The sequence below is a fragment of the Eleutherodactylus coqui genome, chromosome 6, assembly GCF_035609145.1.
Source record: "Eleutherodactylus coqui strain aEleCoq1 chromosome 6, aEleCoq1.hap1, whole genome shotgun sequence".
Lineage (NCBI taxonomy): Eukaryota > Metazoa > Chordata > Amphibia > Anura > Eleutherodactylidae > Eleutherodactylus > Eleutherodactylus coqui.
In genome coordinates, this window is record NC_089842.1 from 203,904,043 (window position 1) to 203,924,008 (window position 19,966).

The window sequence follows — 19,966 nt, forward strand, 5'->3', positions numbered from 1 at the left end:
TTGGGCAGGGGTGTCCCCCGACGACTCTGTTCTTAATGGTTCCAGTGAATCACAGACAGTCTGTATTAGGGTAAACTAGGGTTTTCTGGACTTTCAGTGAGGGATGCTGGAAGAGAAAATTACTTTTTACTTGGATGGATGTGTTGCTTTTTTTTTGGAGGAGATCGATATCTCCCTACAAAATGTTATATCCACCATTGCAATGTTTGGACAACACTCAGGGTTATCTCTTGGGATAAATCTGAACTGCTCTCAGTTGGAGACCGTCCCGGATAGCCTAGAAATGTTGCTTGAAGTGTTCCTCAATTCTTACATGCCGTACTATAAAAAAAAATCTGCCACAATCATGGATTATGAACATTTAACTCTATCCCGAATTCTGCAAAATTAATAGGGCTGACAAAGGCCCCCTGCACATAGCATGGCCAGTGCATAGCAGAAAACGGAAGACATCGGGAGTGGGTGAACCGCACTCCTCTGCAGCGGCACGGGTCCGCATCCCACTGTGAGAATTCTCGCAGCTGGATCCGACCCAGTGTCTGCAGGCGGCCTTAATCCATATGATGTGTCCCAAACTTGCATACTACTTTGAAAAGGGTGGTGGTTGTTATAAACTCAACTAATGCTATTATTGAACTGACAGCACATTCAGGGTGCAATCAATAGGACTGATCCAGCGCTTCATGGATTGTATGGCGCAGATGGAATTTCAATTGTGAAAGAGAGAGTAAAATCTAATTGCAAAGTGTTGAACAGAATTCTGCTCTCCGTGTCAAGTCCTGTGGGACTGCTGATATGACTCAAGTATGCTTTCCTTATTAAGTGGCCTTCTGCTAATATAGGAGCAGATCATCCAGGCTGTCATCCACAATCCTCTGCAGGAAATTTAGGTACTGATCCACGTTGAGTGTGTCTGGAATTGCCAACGAGGCAATTGCGCAAAATTCCAATCCACATTTTGCATTGTCTTATGATTGGGTCCTGCTCTTACTAGTAATTTGCATTACATCTGCACCAATCCCACCGTACTTTGTATATTATGAGTGATCAGCAGATTGCATGGTCCAAGTCCCCTAGTGATCGCATCAGCCCTGGACTGCACTGTCAAATGGCTGCATGCTTGTTTCCTGGCAGAAGGAGGCTACTTCGAGTACACTTTCCTTTCTTCAGTCATGGCAGTGGTCTTGGAGAGATGCGGAAAGGAGATTTCTGCTTCTAACATGCTACTTTGCAGTTGGGTTTTACACTCTATCTCTTACAGGGGCCACAACACATAATTTAAATCCATGTTCTGGGCCCCCAAGGACCGGTGCACCATACATCATGTAGCACATTCATGCCTTCCTATTCAAGTATTCTATTGTTGTTCCAATATAGGACACCAATATTAAGGGGAAAGTGCTGAATCAGGCTTTTCCCCTGCAACCTATATATGTATTTTTGGATATGTGGATGATTTTCCTGTGTCGGACCTGGAGAAGGAGGCTGTATATAACTAGGAAACTTATTGTTCAAAAAATGGTTTAACTCCTTCCTGCCCCATGACGTAAGGGTATGTCATGGTAGGCGGGTACTTCTCGCTGCGCGAGATCATAGCAGATCTCATGCAGCGGGAGCATCGGAGATGTGCCCCCGCCCCCCACCCGCTGTTAACCCCTTCCCTGCCACGATCTAAGTAGATCGCGGCAGGGAAAGGGTTCACAGAGGGAGCGCGCTCCCTCTGTGTCTCCAGCCGGCTCTTGCGATGTTATCGCAAGAGCCCGGCTGGTTGCTATGGCAACAGGACGCCGGAGACCGGCATCCTGTACTGCCATAGCCTATGATCGCTATAGTAAGCGATAAGGCATAGCAGGGAAGAAGCCCTGCCATGCATTATCGCAGCGATCTGAAGTGCTACAGTAAAAGTCCCTCAGAGGGACACAAATGTTGTAAAAAAAAAAAGAGAAAAATAAAGTTCAAAAAATAAAAATGTAAAAAAAAAATGTTTAAAAAAACCTTTTTTATGCTTTTTCTCATATTAGCATTAAAAAAAGTAAAAAAACCCACATATTTGGTATCGGCGCGTCCGTAACGACGTGTACAATACATTGAACACGCTTTTTATCCTGCACGGCAAAAAGCGTTAAAAAATGCTAAAAAACGGAGGCAAAAAGCCAATTTTTAGCATTTTGCCTCCCATAAAACGCAATAAAAGTGATTAAAAAAAACGTACGTACCCTAAAATGGTACCAATAAAAACTACAGCTCGTCTCGCAAAAAATAAGCCCTCACAGAGCTCCGTCCATGGAAAAATAAAAAAGAAATAGCACTTTGAATGCAGTGAGTTTAGAAAAAATAATTTCCAAAAAAAGGGTTTTTATTGTGGAAAAGAGGAAAAACCTAAAAAAATATAAGAATTTTGGTATCGCTATAACCATACCGGCCCGCAGAAAAAAATGTGTTGTATCATTTATGCTGCATAATTAACGCTTTAAGAAAAAAAAATCTATGGCAGAATTGATGCGTTTTCTCTCCCTATGATCATAAAAAAAAATAATAAAAGTTTTACAATATAGTCTATGTACCCAAAAATGGTACCAAAAAAATCTACAGCTCGCGACGCAAAAAACAAGCCCTTATACGGCTGCGTCGACGGAAAAATAAAAAAGTTATGGCTTTTGAAAAATGGAGATGGAAAAATACCATAAATCGCTTGGTCCTTAATGCCAAAATAGGCCATGTCATTAAGGGGTTAAAGAGAGCTCCTCCACTCGACTAGTTTATTGATAAAATTATCTGGCTTCTAGCGATGAAAAAACCCATATATATTAAGAGGAGAAGACAAAGGTTTTGAAGACTTGATCAGTTTGGTTAGATGAATTTTCCCCTTAACGCTACAGGACGTAAAGCTACGTCCTGCATCTTCGGGATATGTATGGATGGAGATCTCGCTCTACAGCCGACACCCGCCCTTAACAGCTCCGATAAGCCGCGCCACTCATCGGAGCTGCTAACCCTTTAAATGCCATCGTCCATTCTGACAGCAGCATTTAAATGCCCTGACTGATGTTCAGGGGTCCCGTACAGCTGTGACATTACATCATGCTGCAGAAGCGATCAAAGCATCGCAAGTTCTTGTCCCCTCTGTGGACTGAAATAAAAAGTGAAAATAAGTTTAAAAAAGTTTTCTTATTATTCAAAAATAAATAAAAAATAGTAAAAGTTAAAAACAAACTTTTTGCCATATTTACAATAAAAGAATCTAAATTAGAAAACAAGAATACATATTTGGTAGCATTGCTTCCGTAAAAGTCCGATCTATCAAGGTAATGCATTATTTACCCCGCACAGTGAATGTCGTCCCAAAAAAAGGAGAGAGCCAGAATTGCGGGGATTTTTTTTTTTTTTGGCCCCCCCCCCCATCTCCAAGAAAAAATGTAATTGATCAAAAAGTTGTATATATTAAACCATGGTGCCAATGGAAACTACAGGATGTCCCGCACAAAACGACCCCTCGCATAACAATGTCTATGGAAAAAAATCTAAGGGTCAGAAGATGACAGTAGAAAATAATGTAAAAAAATTTAATGTCTTTGAAAAAGATAAAGTAGTGCAGCAATAAAAGAAAACACGATACAGGTTTGGTATCGTAGTAATCGTACTGACCAATAGTATAGTTATATCATTTTTGTGGCAGTGTGTACGATGTAGAAACAAGACGCACCCAAAGATGGCGGAATTTCGAGTTTTTTCCATTTCACTCCACTTAGAAGTTTTTCAGTACATTATATGGCACATTAAATAGTACCATTAAAAAATTACAACTCGTCCCGCAAAAAACAAGCCCTCAGACAGCGATGGTGATGGATAAATACAAGTTATGTTTTTTTTGTTTTTATTTTTTTAAGAAAGGGGTGAAAAAAATTAAAAAATAGGTTGGGAAAAAAGGCCCATGTCCTTAAGGGCTTAAGAGTGTTGTAGGAAATATGAACCTTTGGAAATGGATCGACTTTCCTTGTATGATGATATTGAGGACATTGCTGAATACGTAATTAAAAAACGCTGCTCTTGATGTGGTGAGACATGTATGTAGGCCTGAATTGTAATGATGTACCCTATGTTATTGTTTAGGCGGTGTATCCAAGTTGTGCAGGAATTCTGTTTTCCTGCTTCCGTAATGGAGCAGTACAATGGAAACCTGAGTGGAGCCATTAGCGCAGGTGTGAAAGTGGCCTTAAAGTATCTTTACATGGCAGAATCCACATCAGATTTAGCAGCGTGGATTCGCCTCTAAAAACCATGGCAGAAATCTGCTGCTCAGCACATACATACCCGCAGATCCACACATGGATTTAGCCCTTTTCAGTGAGCAAATCCACTTGTGGATTTCTTAGGCTGGGTTCACACAGGGCGGATTTCCGTTGGAAATCTCGCGGTTTGGCCGCAGCAAAAACTGCGAGATTTCCGCCGGGAGAACCGCCGCGGTTTATGCCGCGGCGGCTTTGAAGTGCCTCGGCCGCATGCTTTTTTGTTGCTGCCGGCGCTCCCATAGAGGAGAGCGTGGCCGTAACATAAATAAACAAAAAACCGACTGTAAACAGACATGCTGCTTCTATTGAAGCTGCGGCGGCCTTATGGTTAGGTTCACTCAGGGCGGATTTGCCGCGGTTCTGCCGCAGCAGATCCGCCGGCGGCAAAACCGCCCGCTGCCGCTAATCTCTGGATTAGCCAGCCATGTGGACGAGGTTTCTCAGAAACCTCGTCCACACGGGACGGCTAATCCGCTGCGGTAAATCCGGTTTAAGATGCGGCCGCCGCAGCCGCGGTTTCAGAAGAAGCAGCATGTCTGTTTACAGTCGTTTTTTTGTTTATTTATGTTACAGCCGCGCTCTCTTCCTATGGGAGCGCCGGCCACAACGGAAAAGCATGCGGCCGGACCGCTTCAAAGCCGCCGCGGCTTAAACCGCGGCGGAGATCTCGAGGTTTTTGCTGCGGCCAAACCGCGAGATTTCCGATGGGAATACGCCCCGTGTGAACCCAGCCTAACGCAGATTCTGCATCAGGAAATTATGTTACTTGTTTAAACCTGCGTTCACAGAAAATACACACCGCATAGAATACTGAGTGGATTCTTATTGAAAGTAATGCGAGCGAATCTGATGCGGAATCCTCTGCTAATCCACTGCCAATTCTCTGCCATGTGAACACACCTGTACTAGGTTAGCAGAAGTCCTCTTGAGTCATAATATTTAAGGGTTTCCCTATTTTTTGCATTCAAATACCTTATATAATATTTTCATTTTTGAAGCCAAGTTAAAAAAAGTGAAGAAGAAAAGGAGACACGAAGAGGATTTGTCAGATGATGAGTTACCGCATCGACATCACCATACTAAAGTGTTTGCAAAGTTCTCCCAAGATGCTCCAACTCCTTTTACAAAAAAGAAGCATATGACAATCGAGCAGCTAAATGCCCGTCGCAGGAAAGTATGGCTGACAATTGTGAAGAAAGAATTACCAAAGGTAATATGAGATACTCTTGTAATATGAGATAACATTTATATTTATAGTCAAAGCAATTTAAGCTTTTCTGTCAAGTAGTTAAAGGGGTTTTCTAGGGAAATACAGGATAGGTTATCAATAGTTGATCAGCGGTTGTCCGTTGCTTGGGATCCCAATCGATCGGCTGAGCGGGCGCATGCTGCCATGCTGTCAGCAAATACACTGGTCAGAGCAGAAGCCTCCATGCCGACCTCCTTATAGTGGCCGGTGCTTGTAACTGCAAATATGGCTCTCATTAAAATCAACGCAAACTGTGCCTGCAGTTGCAAGCGCCTGCTACTAGACAGAGGTCGGCGCGGAAGCTTCTCCGGCCCCAGCCCCGGCCTCTGTGTATTTGTGGCGCCCGCTCAGCTGATCGGTCAGGGTTCTGATCTTGCTGCAACACCCAAGATCGGAGATAACTCTCATGCTGGCTGTTTAACCTCTGAGTTGTTTGACAGAGGGTGGGGTCTTCCTTTGTCACACCATCATCCTCTATGCTTTTGCACTCGGGGATTTAACAGAGGTCTGCCGCCTTAGTACACCTAACAAGAATCCTGTCACAATTATGCTCACAGACTTGATACACTGCAATACAGAAGTATTGCTTTGTAATACCTGAGCGATCAGCAGATTGCGTGCTCAAGTTCCCTAGTGAGAATAAAATACTGTTTTTGAAAAAGATTTTATAAAATAGTATACAAATTAAGGAACAAGGATAAAAACATCTCTTCAAATGGTTGTGTGTGTTTAAAGAAAAAATGGTTTCCTACCTTTAAAAAAAAAACAACAAACAACCCATGTAATTGATATTGTTGCTCCCATAATGATCCAAGCTCTAAAATTATAACCTTCCTCAACTCGCACAGTAAACGTGTCGGGGTGAGAAAACCAGAAATTGCTGGCTTCCCAAATGGGAAGCATCCATGCACCCTAATATGCTTGCATAGCTTTGACTATGAAAAAATAAGACTGCTCAATATATATATATACTAGCTGATATACCCGGCTTCGCCCGAGTTAATTTGGTACTGGTGTTTATCTGGTGTTCACACGGAAAATCTTATGAAGTCGTGGTTACTTTAGAGATACAGAGGAAAAAAATATGTTCATCATTTTGCATGGTTCTTTCCGTTACCCAGGAAACACCACGTGAAGGTAAGCATGCAACATTTCCTTTATATAAAATGACATCAGGAAGTGAGAGAATTAGATTCCGTACGTAAAATTTGGACGCTAATTCTTTTGCGCTTAGAATTGAACAATCGAGTTGGGATGCATTACCCTTTCCTATTTATGACATAATCAATGCTCGTGCCAAATTTTAAGTTTCTATGACATCGGGAAGTGAGAGTATTCGTATAATATTTATATTGTGTGTGGTATTGCACTAATGTTCCTGGTGCTCTTTAAGGGTGACTACCCACTACAGTTCTTTTTCACTGTGAAACTCTTAGCGTTTTTTTTTTTCTCTAGGGGTCTATGGGCCTTGTTAATGTCAAAATCGCAATCGCGCAAAATCACAATTTACCACGAAATCACGATTTTTAACATTAACAAGTCCCATAGACTCCTGGAGAGAAAAAAAACGCCGCAAATTTCGCAGTGAAACAGAACTGTAGTGGGTAGTCACCCTAAGGCCTCATGTCCACAGGCAGATTTGATTTGTGGAATCCGCTCGTGAGATCCGCAAATCAAGCAACCTATAGGGATACATGGGCATCCGTAAATGCATTAAAACATGCAGATTCGTTTTGTGGACTCTGAGGACTGGCCGCAGATAACACAGGAAAGCAGGAGTATAAAAGAAAAAAGGTACTGCACATGTGCGACGGCGCTTCCGCAGTAAAAAGAAAGAAGATCCGAACGGGATGCAGGAGACCTGCACGGGATCCAGAAGATAATTATGTGTCCTCTGCCACGGGCGGGGTGGAATTCAGCTACGGGCTCTCACATGCGGAATCCGACCCACCCGTGGACATGAGGCCTTAGGCCCAAAAAAAGGCCAGTACTTAAAGGTTTAACCCTTTCCAATCCACTGTCTGACGTCTAAAGACATTCTGATTGAAGGCTGTACAGCTCCGATGTCAGAAGACATCTGGCGGGGTATTCTTACTGTAGATTACTGGCCGCTCTGTTGTCGGGGGGGGGGGGGGGGGGGGGGGGTCTCTCCAGCATGTCCCATACCACAGTACTGGCTCTAACCAGCAGATGGCACCATTGTATAATGGTAGAAAGAGACAGCCCCCTAGGAAACCTTGAAGGAGTTTTCCACTCAAATCATACTGATAGTTATACTTTTTGACAATCCGTTTTGTATATTTTTTTTAAACTGTTTCGTTACGTGTGTTTGTGAGTTGTTGCCTGTATTTCACTGTGAGGCTTGTCCTTAATGCCACACTCACAGGCACTTTTTACCATGATTAGCAATAATCACAGTACAATACTCCCATTTAATTCAATGGGGTCTTGCACACCTGCTCTCCAATGCAACATTTTTTTAGAGCTGTGATTTTCGAGTGCTGTCTGCTCTATGCATCACAATGATGAGCTGCATTAAAAAGCACTGTCGAACGCTGTTACCTGCGTTTGAAAATGGCAATCAAAATCTCAGTGAACCGCATTTTACCGAACCAGTCTGTGAGATTGGCCTCCTATTTTTATAAAAAATTTTTTGTACCATTCATTGGCATGTACAGTAATCCAAATGTTTGACATTTTGCATTAGCATTGTTACATCTATAAACATTGGTGAACTAAAAATATTTTTACGGAATGTGTCTGAAGTATGATAACAGTTGTTCTTGTATTTTAGGCCTACAAGCAAAAAGCTTCAGCTCGCAACTTACTTCTAACAAACAGCAAAAAGGTGACTTATTTTCCACTATGAGAAATAACAAACACGTGCAAATTAATATCCAGTATTTTAACATTACGGATCTTTGATCAATAGCGTGTTTTTTGTTTTTTTTTCTTTTTGTTTTAATATTTTGTTTTTTCTTTTATGTTTTATAATAAGCTTGCGCATCAGTGCATGCGGGAAGTGCGAAGAGCTGCTATCCAAGCCCAGAGAAATTGCAAGGAAACCCTCCCACGAGCACGCAAGCTAACCAAGGAAATGTCCTTATATTGGAAGAAATATGATAAAGTGGAGAAAGAACATCGTAAACGAGCAGAAAAAGAGGCATTAGAACAGCGGAAACTGGATGAAGAAATGAGAGAAGTAAAAAAAAAAAGCATTATTTAGGCACAAACACAACATATGGAGTCAAACATGTCAATAAGTTTTCTTTTGATAGCATGAAAATGTTTTTATGCTGCAAATTTCTAGCCAAGTTGACGAACATTCTAGGTAGCTACTTAATGCAACAAAACACAAAGCCAGCACCTCCAGTAAATAAATGCATGTACGGCATGCATGCCTGCGACAATACAGTGCAGCACTCGTACATATTTAATATCTGAATAGCCAGAGAGGTTGCACGTGAGTGCAAAAAAATGCATCAGCGCTGCTTACAGGGGTCTGTAATCGCACAAAGAATCCACCGAGTAGTAATAACAAAAAAGCATTCTTTATTAGGACGCACACGTCCTTCAGTGCAACGCGTTTCGTCTAAACAGACTTTGTCAAGCACACAAAAAGCATAGTATAAACTGTACACAGAGACATCACCTTATATACATATGTATCTATGAAGAGCAATGGAAAAAGAAAATGAAAGTACTTGCCCATGTTGCTACGTGGCGGCGGCCATGATGGGGGTGGGGATTGCAGGTCACCTGATAGCGTGATAGGTCACGTGGTAGCGATGTGATGACGACAGGAGGCGTCATCAGGGAGGGGGCGGCGTGGTAGTATAACATTGCTTATTGAAAGCCCAAAATATGCCTTACTGATGTTAAAAATTAAAATACAAGTGATATGAATAGGTTGGGTGAGCTCTATGTTAGTAATGAGCCCGTATGTGATGGCGGTAACGCCGCTAACCGGAATGGGACTGACGTAGGGGTCACATGTTATGAACAGGGGAGCGCGGCTTAAGCAGTCGGGTGTCGTGATAGCAACACGTGTTGGACTGGGGCGTGTTTGTTTGAACGCAGAGCCCCGTGATGGAGATCAGTGACGTGGTGGTCACATGTTTAGGATGGGGGCGGGGCTGAAAACGCCGGCATACCGGGATAAAAATGTAGTGGCTGATCTGATGGGGAAAATACAATAATACAAAGGGCTACATGAATTATCGTTGTTGGCCCATAATATGTATAGGCTGGAGGTAATCAACCCTCAGTGAAGGGGGGGGGGGTTTGGGGTTTTGGCTCGTTATTTAGATATCGATGCATAACCTTTTATGAAGGCATATTCTCATGTATACCTGTATGGATACCGGGGGAAGGGGGGCGGGTGTATAAGAGAACCGCATATATATATATATATATATATATATATATATATATATATATATATATATATATATATATATATATACACCCCCTCCCGCCCCCCTTCCCCCGGTATCCATACAGGTATACATGAGAATATGCCTTCATAAAAGGTTGTGCATCGATATCTAAATAAGTAGTGAGTAGTCCTGAATGCTTGTCTGGTGAGGTTTGCAGTGTGATCAGGTTCATGTCCGTTTGTACGTTTAAATTCTGTCAGTTTTGTGTTATATTGCTGTGTGACCTGCTATCTGTGTCCTGTCCTGTTGCAGCGTGAGGTGTGAACGCTGTCCGGTTCTGTTGGACTCCTGGTTAGTGTAGGGACTAGCGGTATAACCAGGAGCCGTGAAGTGGCCTGCTAGCTTCCACATATTGTACAACATGTCAACTAATACCTCGTATTTATCTTCAGCTTCCTATCCGTTACTAGTGGTTGCATGTTGTATGTGGTGTATTCCTGGTCTGTCATGTGGCATGAGAATGCATCCTGTTCTGTGCGTGGTTCCTAGGATCAGCTAGGGCCCATGTCCCCGCTTAGGTAGGGCCATGTCTACCTCCCGTTAGCCAGGGCCAGTTGCATGAATCCCGTATGTGTTCCCTTTGGTCACGATCATGTGGGTCCCGTGCTTTACCTGCCCACACGATCGTAACAATACCTGTTTGCGTTAGGAACTCATGCTAAATCAAATGGTTACCTAGACGTGGTGGTTGGGCCCACTTGTTTTGGTCAAAATATGCAAACATTGCATTTTTATGTGGTTAGTATATATAATTTATGGATTTTTATTTAAATATGCATGTGCTGTTGCCACTTACTTTTGATTAGATAGCTACTTGAGACTTTTGTCTTTTCATATCAATATTGTCTTAAAGGAGTACTCCCATTTTTTTAATGATTGTGTATTCCTAAAGGATGTCATCACTTTGTAATCTTTGGGGGTCTTAAAAAATTAATGTAAGCAGTGCTTATTCAGCAGTGCCACTCGTTCACAGTTGTTCCCTGCATAGCGGCACCCTGGCCACCCATTGTACAGGGCAACTTCAATAGAGCCCCATTCAAGTGATTGGGGCTGGCAGCAGCTGTTTCACAGTACATTGGTTTTTCTAGCCATCCGGCTGTGCAAACAGTAAACGGGCTGGAGTAGCGCTGAACCTACTGCATTCTTTGGATCTGTCAGTGACACGAAGGTCGAACCTTTGTGATACGTAATCACTTTATCAGATAGGAATACCTTTTTAATGTCCGTGACAGATGAGTATATTCCGGCTGCATTTATATCAGGTCGGGCTGCTACACTCATTCGTATTATGGACACATAAAAGCATCTGGAATCCGCTTATCTGTCACTGGCCTAATTCTCAGGTGTATTTTGCATCTTTGTTCAGAGTAGAATTTTGTAATAGCGTTCCTCTAACTTCCTAATATTCTTTTCAATACAAAAAGGCAAAGCGACAGCAGCGAAAGTTAAACTTCTTGATAACACAAACGGAGCTTTATGCACACTTTGTAAGCCGCAAACAGGACACTGGACCAGATGCAATGCAAGAAGAAATTTTGCGCAAGCTTGAAGACAGTTCCACTCCACAACAAACAGGAGGCTCTTCACTGAGCATGCCCCAAGAAGATTATGGTAAGATATGGTTTCATAAAATACTTAACTGATTTTACTTTCTTATAACATCCTCTACGGGGAACACCTATCCAATGCTGGTGAGGAAAAGGCTCCTCGAATGTGCACATTTTTATTGGCCTAATTCCACAATTAGAAGAAATTGCTACCACCTATGTAGACACAGGCAGTTTCCTATTTTGAGCATAGGTCATCAATCGTGACACCTTGACAACCCCTTTAATGGAAGAACTGAGTTACTGCCTTTTTTTGACTCCATAGTTAACACACACATCAAAAACCGCATGGGATTTCACTGGGGATTTCAGTGGATTGTCATTGTTTTGCAATACAGTTTTAGGTTTGAAGCACATTTATTTTACATGTTTCATTAAAACTGCATTGCAACAACCTCTTTCTGTGGCGGCAAGAAGATATCATTAAAATGGTGAGTCAGCCCAAATGCTTATACGTCATGCATGTACCAGTCAATACTCCACTGAATTTTTTTAAATCTATAAATTCCCCACTTACTACCTTTTTCTTTTTATATTGGGTTTGTCCCATGCAAAGATGAAATTAACCACGTTACAAAGACCTAAGAACCAGGCAGGTATGGCCCTCTCAGATCTTAAACTTTACTACTTGGCGGGACAGTTAAGAAATCTAAGACCATGGTTTTTGAATGAAGAACTCCTCATTGCTGATCAGTTCCTAGCTGAAACAGTAAATGAGAAAAACTTGGTGAGCTACCTGGAAGGACCAGAATACACTAGGGCTGAGGGCATACTTGCGCTCCATAAGTTTGCCCTATCTGTTTGTTTTTTGGCTAAATCCATGCAACATTTTAAAGATCCTATAGTGGAACTACCTTTATGGAATAACCCTACTCTTCCCGCCATAGGTTCGGTACCAGATTCCCAGTACTGGGTGAGCTTGGGGGTAACAACACTGGGAGATACAAGGAAGAGAGAAAAAAAAAACAAATAATCCCACGCTCCTTATAGGGATAAAGTGAAAAATATTTACTTTTCCAAAAAAGGACTTACAATCCTTGGAGACCCCCCTCTGCCGAAAGATGTGCCGTTTGAAATTACCATGGTGGAATATCAAGGTCACAAATCCTCGTGGTAGTGGACACTAATTTATTAAACAAAACCAAAATAAACACACAAATTATAACCTACTTATGGTTCCGATGCAATGCGTTTCGGGGCAAGCGCAGCTACGTCACCTCGCCTCACATACTTGTGTTCCATACTCACATTCAGAACGTAGATGTTGCGGTTTAACATTCTGAATACAAACAACCCATATCTTCTCCCTTTCGGGGGTTAAATAGCCCAAATTAGTGACTGTTTTAGTGAACATAATAAATGCAATTACCGTATATACTCGAGTATTAGCCAACCCGAGTATAAGCCGAGTCAATAAGTTTTATCACAAAAAAATGGTAAATGTTATTGACTCGAGTATAAGCCTAGCTATACTCAAGTATATACTAGGTAAACAAAAAATGCAATACTCACATCCCAGCCTGCGTCTGTGTCCCCGGCACGATTGTCTCCCCAGCGGTGCAGCAAGCTGCTTGAGAATTCTCCCTGCTCGGCTTTGAATTCTCCTACTGTCAGTGCTGTGAAGTAAGCGCTGTGATTGGATCGAGCGCCAGCCAATGACAGCCAGCGCTCGATAAACCAATCACAGCCATTCAGTGATGTTGTCCACTGAATGGCTGTGAATGATCGAGCACTGGCTGTGATAGGCTGGTGCTCGATCCAATCACAGCTCTTACCTACACAGCGCAGGGGAATTCAAAGCATGAACAGGGAGATGACAGTAGGGAGAATTCTCAAGCAGCTTGCTGCATCGCCGGGGAGACCATCGCACCGGGGACACAGACGCAGGCTGGGGAGGTGAGTGTTGCGGGTTTTTCACTTTTTTTAAAAATTTTTTAACCTCTCTCGAGTATAAGCCGAGGGGGGCTTTTTCAGCATTAAAAAATGTGCTGAAAAACTAGGCTTATACTCGAGTATATATGGTAATTATACATTATCTAAAAACCATTCAATTGTAAAATATACACATCTTATCTCCTTTCTAATGCTATATTAGAAAACTCTATTTGATTAAATACATCATTTAAATAAAATATGGTAACAGCTTAATTCATCTTAAATGTAATGAAACTACTACTTACAATCATCATATCCTAAAAAGAACAAATAATTTTATGGTTTAATGCAATTAATATCGTAATTTCTTTTATTTTTAGAATATCTAAAAAAAATTCTCTTTTATACATTACCATTTTTTTCATGTGTGTAAAAATATTAAAATAAAATATTATTTAAATTTTTCCTAATTTATTTTTTTTAATAATTCCAATTTTTTTTCTAAAACCTCATTAAGTCCCCCTGGCATCAAACTGTTCATTCTGTAGATCCAATGCATGTTGTTTTAATATAGTGAAATTACCATCTTCTGTCTTTTCCAGAGGCATTATTTTCAATCCTGTTATTTCTTTATTGTGAACCATAAAAAAATGTCTGGATATACTTTTGTTTTAGATGGCCTTTGGTGATATTGTAATGATGCTGGTTCATTCTAGTCCTTAAACTATTTGTAGTCCTTCCTACATAACGAAGATGACACGGACATTCAATTAAGTAAATTACGTAGTTTGAACTACTGGTCCTATAGTTTTAATCACTGAGACAGTAGGTTTCCGACTAAACTAAATCAATCACTGTAGAAAACCTAATAGAATTTGTGCTGATTATGAAGCTTAACGCGTAGCTTTTATTATTCTTAACGATAAAAAATATCTTTTACGTACACTCACAAAAAACATAAACTCAACAAACAAATAAAATACCCCTTTTACCTCTATGTCTACGTAAGGAGATTGAAGTTTACGGTTTGGTGTGTACACCCGTGAGTACCCCTTTAAGGATTATCGGCAATATATGCGAGCACAATTGTTCAACTGTGTGCAGATTTTTTATGGGGTTAATAGTGGGTCACTAGGACCCGGGAGTAGCAGTACTTAGACTGCTGATGAAGCTTCTTCTCTCCTCACTTATCTGGCCTGATAGGCGGATATATGTACCACTAGTTTGTGATTACACCGTATTTCAATTGTAGGTACTTCCACAAGAAAGGCATAGGGTAATTGGTTTTTGAGGGCGGATTTGTCAGTCTCAAGGTGTTGAACCAATGGATATTGACATTGATGGATCAGTCAGTGGTTGACAATGACCCCGTAATATGAGGGGTCCATAAGGTGTGTCCACCGACCCGTTACGTCTTAATCCTAAAACCACTCTATTTTATAATTATCATGTAAGGCCCAGAATAATGTTAAAGTCCTGGGTTGTTATCCCTAGATGATATATTTCTTAGTCTAATGCACAGCTCAGATTGTTTTTCTAGCTTTATTAAGCGGATCTATTACGCAGATCTTGTATACGGATCAACGCGTTTACTTAGCCTGATTTTTAGAATAGGCTAATTCATCAGGATCCATAACTTGCTTATAGTGGTTTCCACTAAATTAAAGACGTACTTATGTCAATACACAGATGTGTCCTACTAGGAATAATTAGGGCGCGGACGTGCCTTTGTAGTATATGCGGGGGTACATTCTATTCAAAGAGTGGAGCTGAGGCTATATAGTTTTACTGTTGTGCTAGCACTTGTTCCCAGTATAAGCACTACCAGGCACTGAGAATCTGTGCAGTCTGTTTAGCTGTAAAAACCTGAGACAGATGGGCTTACTGCCATGTGTACAACTTAAGTACTAAAATTTATATATCACATGGGAGTCAGACCATCTTCTTCAAAACCCGCTTAGAAGCACCTCAGGGCTTTCAATACAACGTGCTAAAAATTTTGATTCCAGTACATTCCCTGTTAAAGTCGCTAGCATGCTACATTCCTGAAGTCCCACTTTCTATTACTCGGATGCTTATTTGCCAACCATCAATTGAACAGTTTTTAGTGGTATCTGCCTACATTTGCATTCACTAGCTATGGTGCTTGGAGCTGGACACAGCGTGTGCTTGTGCCTGCTCAGACTGCAATTTAACAGGCAGTCTATCAAGCCACCCCAGCCTTTCATTAGGCTCCTGGCTGCTATGACACCTGCATGGCTGCCCTAATCTCACTTCTGGCGCGCGCGCGCGGGGGGGGGGGGGGGGGCGTGCAGAATTGACAGCCGCATTTAAATGGTTAATAGCCACGAACGGCCGATAGCGGCTATTGCCCGCGGGTGTCCGCTGTTATAAACAGCGGACGCCCGCACTGTATGAAGAGAGGTTGCCACACAACCTCTCTTCATACATACCCCGCCGCTCCATGACGTACCGGTACGTCATGGAGCGGGAAGGTGTTGAAAGACTTCATCTTATTAGAGGGGCCCTTTTTTTTAAACTCTCTAAAACTACTTTGAATGGATGGGGCTAAAATATTTTTAATATTTTCGGGATTGCGGGAAGTAGTTTATGCAAAAAAGGGTCACCCTTTTAAAATTTCCCAATGTTTCTTGAGAATCAATTTTATTTTCTCATGTTGCACATTAAATTTTGTAATCAATTATCAATGAACTATTAGGGGTTGATCCAGGGATTAGTCTGATTGCCAATAGGGAGTCAGGAAGGAATTTTTTCCCAAAAGGGCTAAATTGGTTTCTGCCCTTGGGGTTTTTTGCCTTCCTCTGGATCAACACAGGAGGATAGACAGGCTGGACTAGATGGACATTGTCTTCATTCAGCCTTACATACTATGTTACTATGTAATGCCACGTTTATTTGTATTTTATTTCCTTCCTATCTGATTTATCTTTCCTTTCCAAAGAACGACCATTTTCTAATGCCTTTGAATGGGCTCTTTCCACTAGAGTCCTTGGATGATTTTTTTCTTTAAATCGATTTTTCAAAACCTTAGCCTGTTTATTAAACGTTTCAACAGTTGAACACTTTCTACGTATACGTTTGAACTGTCCAAATGCTAGATTTGTTTGCCATGGTCTTCGGTGTCCACTGGAAAAATCTAAGTAGCTATTACAGTCTACATTTTAAAATGAGTCTTTTTATATACTTGTCCTTTGCTACTATGAAGCTCCAGATCCAAAACGCTGGGATATATATATATAGGACTAATATGTTTATTCCATATACTAAATTATGTGACGAACTGCAAACACTCCATCTGCAACTATTTAGGTACTTTGTAACTGCGACATGCTGCCACTGCCTACTTCCCTGCTGCTACGACCCAAGTCTCTAAATACCCCATCATAGGAATTTTTAAATCACAAGGCCCTAAAGGATGGAGTTCTGCATTGTATATGCACATACTGTCGGCCAAAATTTGTTACACTCCATTAACAGTCCAAAATAAATGGCAGGCTCTCGTCCCAGAAATTACATCGGAAGACTAGCAGGACATACTAGCATCCCACCTGTGGGTATCCCCAGCTATAAATAATAGGTTAATACAACTGTACATAATACACCAATCCTATCTTACACCCATATGACTACATAAAACGGGCAGGACTCAAACATCAGAGTGTCATAGATGTCACCATGTGAATGATGACTTCTGGCATATGTTATGGGATTGCTCACACATCAGGGACTTCTGGACGGAGGTGATAGCATTTGTATCGGAGCTTTTGTCCTCCCCATACACACTCACTCTAGATCGCAAGATAGCAATATTTGGCTTAGTAGATGAAGAGCAATGGTCTCATCATATGCACATCTTTTGAAGGGAGGTGTTGTTTCCGACTCGGAAAGCAATCGCCTTGAAATGTATGGCCTGGTTCACACTGTGTTACCGTATAAAAAGGTCGTTTATCAGTACAGGGGCTGCTCGGCAAAGTTTCAAAGAATCTGGGGTCTTGGGTGGCTACTGCCACTTTATAGCCACGAATAGCAAACAAATACTGATGCAGACTCATTCATTGTTGATTCATCAACTGTATATTAGAAAAGGTTCTGCGGTTATTACAATGCTGTATGAGATGCATACAACGGAGAATAGAAGCGTAAATAGCATGCAAAAACAAATCAGAACTGTGGAACGGAGTTTATTGTCATAATACTATCAAGGATATACGGAATGTACTTTTATACCCAACTCATTAAGTGATCAATAAAACAAAGTAAAAAAAAACTGCATTGCAAAATCTTTGCCATTCATGCTAAAACAGTAAAACAGTGTTTGGGTTTTCATGCAGTTTTGACCACTTTGGTCAAGAACGTCCTCACGTAAGTGTACCAATATAGTGTATGTCAATATAGCAATCCAAATGATGCAATAAATTAGTAGAAGGTAGCACAACCAGATTAATGTGTTTTTTTTTTCTTTGAAATATGTCTTTTTATGTTTAAAGCACCATTCCAGTGGTTTTCTTTTTTTTCCCCCCTTTTTTTCTATTCATTACGTAATTTGGTCCCTCAGTGTATATATAGGCCAGCTAGTGTTATCTTGGTTAGTTATTTCTTTCTATCTGAAAATTCCTGAAATTCTCTTTGGGGGAACTCATGCTATCTCATTGCTTATTTAAGTAAATATAGAGGTTAATGGTATTTACAGTGTTTTCCCAGCAGGCAGAGATGGTACTGTCTCGAGCTGGTTATCTAATTCTGTGCTCATTCATCTTGGAATGGCTAGCACAGCATAGAGGAGACAAAAGACTGCTCTGCATTGAAGTGAGTGTGATCTGCTTAGGAGACATAGAGTGTGGCAGACAATGAGGTAGGGCTGCAGTGATGGAGAAATATGTTTTTGTTAGAATGAGCCTTTAAGCCTGTAAATCTTCATAGTATCTTGACACTGGTATTTGTAATTTCAGACAGTGATTATTTTAAGTCCCAGGCTCTGAAAAATGCAGAAGAAGCCTTTAGAATTCACCAGGCACAGGTAAGATTGATGCCTAATAAAGTATTTTGAATTTCCTTCTTTTTCTTAACTTATGCTAAGTAATTTTTATTGTTTGTCTTTCAAACTACAAGTGTTGTTTGTTTATTTTTTTTTGCTGCACCCATTTTGACATTTACAGATATGAAAGCAGTTCCTGTAGTTGATTTTTGATGATCACTTGCACACCGGTTTATCTTCAATCAATGAGGCAAATCCACGTGCAGCTGCTTGATTCGGTCTCTGCGCCAAGAATTGGCATGCCAATTCTTTTTTTCAAACTATTGCCGTGTGAGCGAGATCTTAAACTTCCTTTCAATATACTGCAGTACATGGGATTTTTTTTTTCTTCTTAGCAGTGTGTTTTATAAGTTAGCAAACTTGAAGAATTGGGAAAAGAAAATCTGTATAATAAAGCAATCTGTATCCTACCCCACTAACCAGGCATACACCTCTCACCTTAATATAAGATAGTCTACCATGTCTAAAGCAGCCTCAGGCCTTAGTCAGACGGGCGTTTTTTCACGCGATTTGCACATGCGCCCGGCGATTGGTTTTCAAAAATAAAAATCGCAGATCGCACCTATCTACGATCTGCGATTCCTGTTGTCTTCTCTAAATGCGCTCAATGGGGCCAGCGGTAGCAGCGCCGACCCCATTGAGAACATATAGAAGACAAATCCTTCTCTGCCACAGCTGTAACAACTGTGGCAGAGAAGAACGATGTTTGCCCATTGAATTCAATGGAGCCGGCAATACAGCCGGCTCCATTGAAAGCAATGGGCTGCCGGCGATCGCGGGATGAATTGTCGGGAAGGGCTTAAATATATAAGCCCTTCCCTGCAATTCATCCAGAAATGTGTAAAAATAAAAAAAATATATATACTCACCTTGTCCCGGCAGACGGAGTTCAGCGCGGCCGGCCTGCAGTGGGTGTGAGGGGGTGTGAGTGAGAGCTGCCCCTGATTGGCTCAGCGCTGAGCCAATCAGAGGCAGCTCTCACTCACACTCATTCATGAGCCAATCAGAGGCAGCTCTCACTCACACCCATTCATGAATTCATGAATGAGTGTGAGTGAGAGCTGCCTCTGATTGGCTCAGCGCTGAGCCAATCAGGGGCAGCTCTCACTCACACCCACTCACACCCACTGCAGGCCAGCCGCGCTGAACTCCGTCTGCCGGGACAAGGTGAGTATATATTTTTATTTTTATTTTTACACATTTCTGGATGAATTGCAGGGAAGGGCTTATATATTTAAGCCCTTCCCGACAATTCATCCCGCGATCGCCCGCAGCCCATTGCTTTCAATGGAGCCTGCTGTATTGCCGGCTCCATTGAATTCAATGCGCTGGACAGCTCCGGCCCGTTTCTATTGAAACGCGGCTAGGAGCAGTTTTTTCGGGCGATTTTTCGGCCCCGGTCACGCGATTTGCGGATGCGCATGCGTCATGCGATCCGCAAATCGCGGCAA

The 19,966-nt window shown here is 41.6% G+C and overlaps 1 protein-coding gene across 2 annotated transcripts in view; it reads left to right on the forward strand.

Annotated features, from left to right (window-relative positions):
• Positions 1 to 19,966, forward strand: part of INO80 (INO80 complex ATPase subunit) — a 158,150-nt gene that overhangs the window by 44,300 nt on the left and 93,884 nt on the right. For both annotated transcript variants that reach the window (XM_066608638.1, XM_066608639.1), the window contains exons 7-11: positions 5,288 to 5,499; positions 8,333 to 8,386; positions 8,537 to 8,740; positions 11,402 to 11,588; positions 18,430 to 18,497. In XM_066608638.1, the coding sequence (XP_066464735.1) occupies positions 5,288 to 5,499; positions 8,333 to 8,386; positions 8,537 to 8,740; positions 11,402 to 11,588; positions 18,430 to 18,497 (725 nt within the window). The remainder of the gene's footprint in view (positions 1 to 5,287; positions 5,500 to 8,332; positions 8,387 to 8,536; positions 8,741 to 11,401; positions 11,589 to 18,429; positions 18,498 to 19,966) is intronic.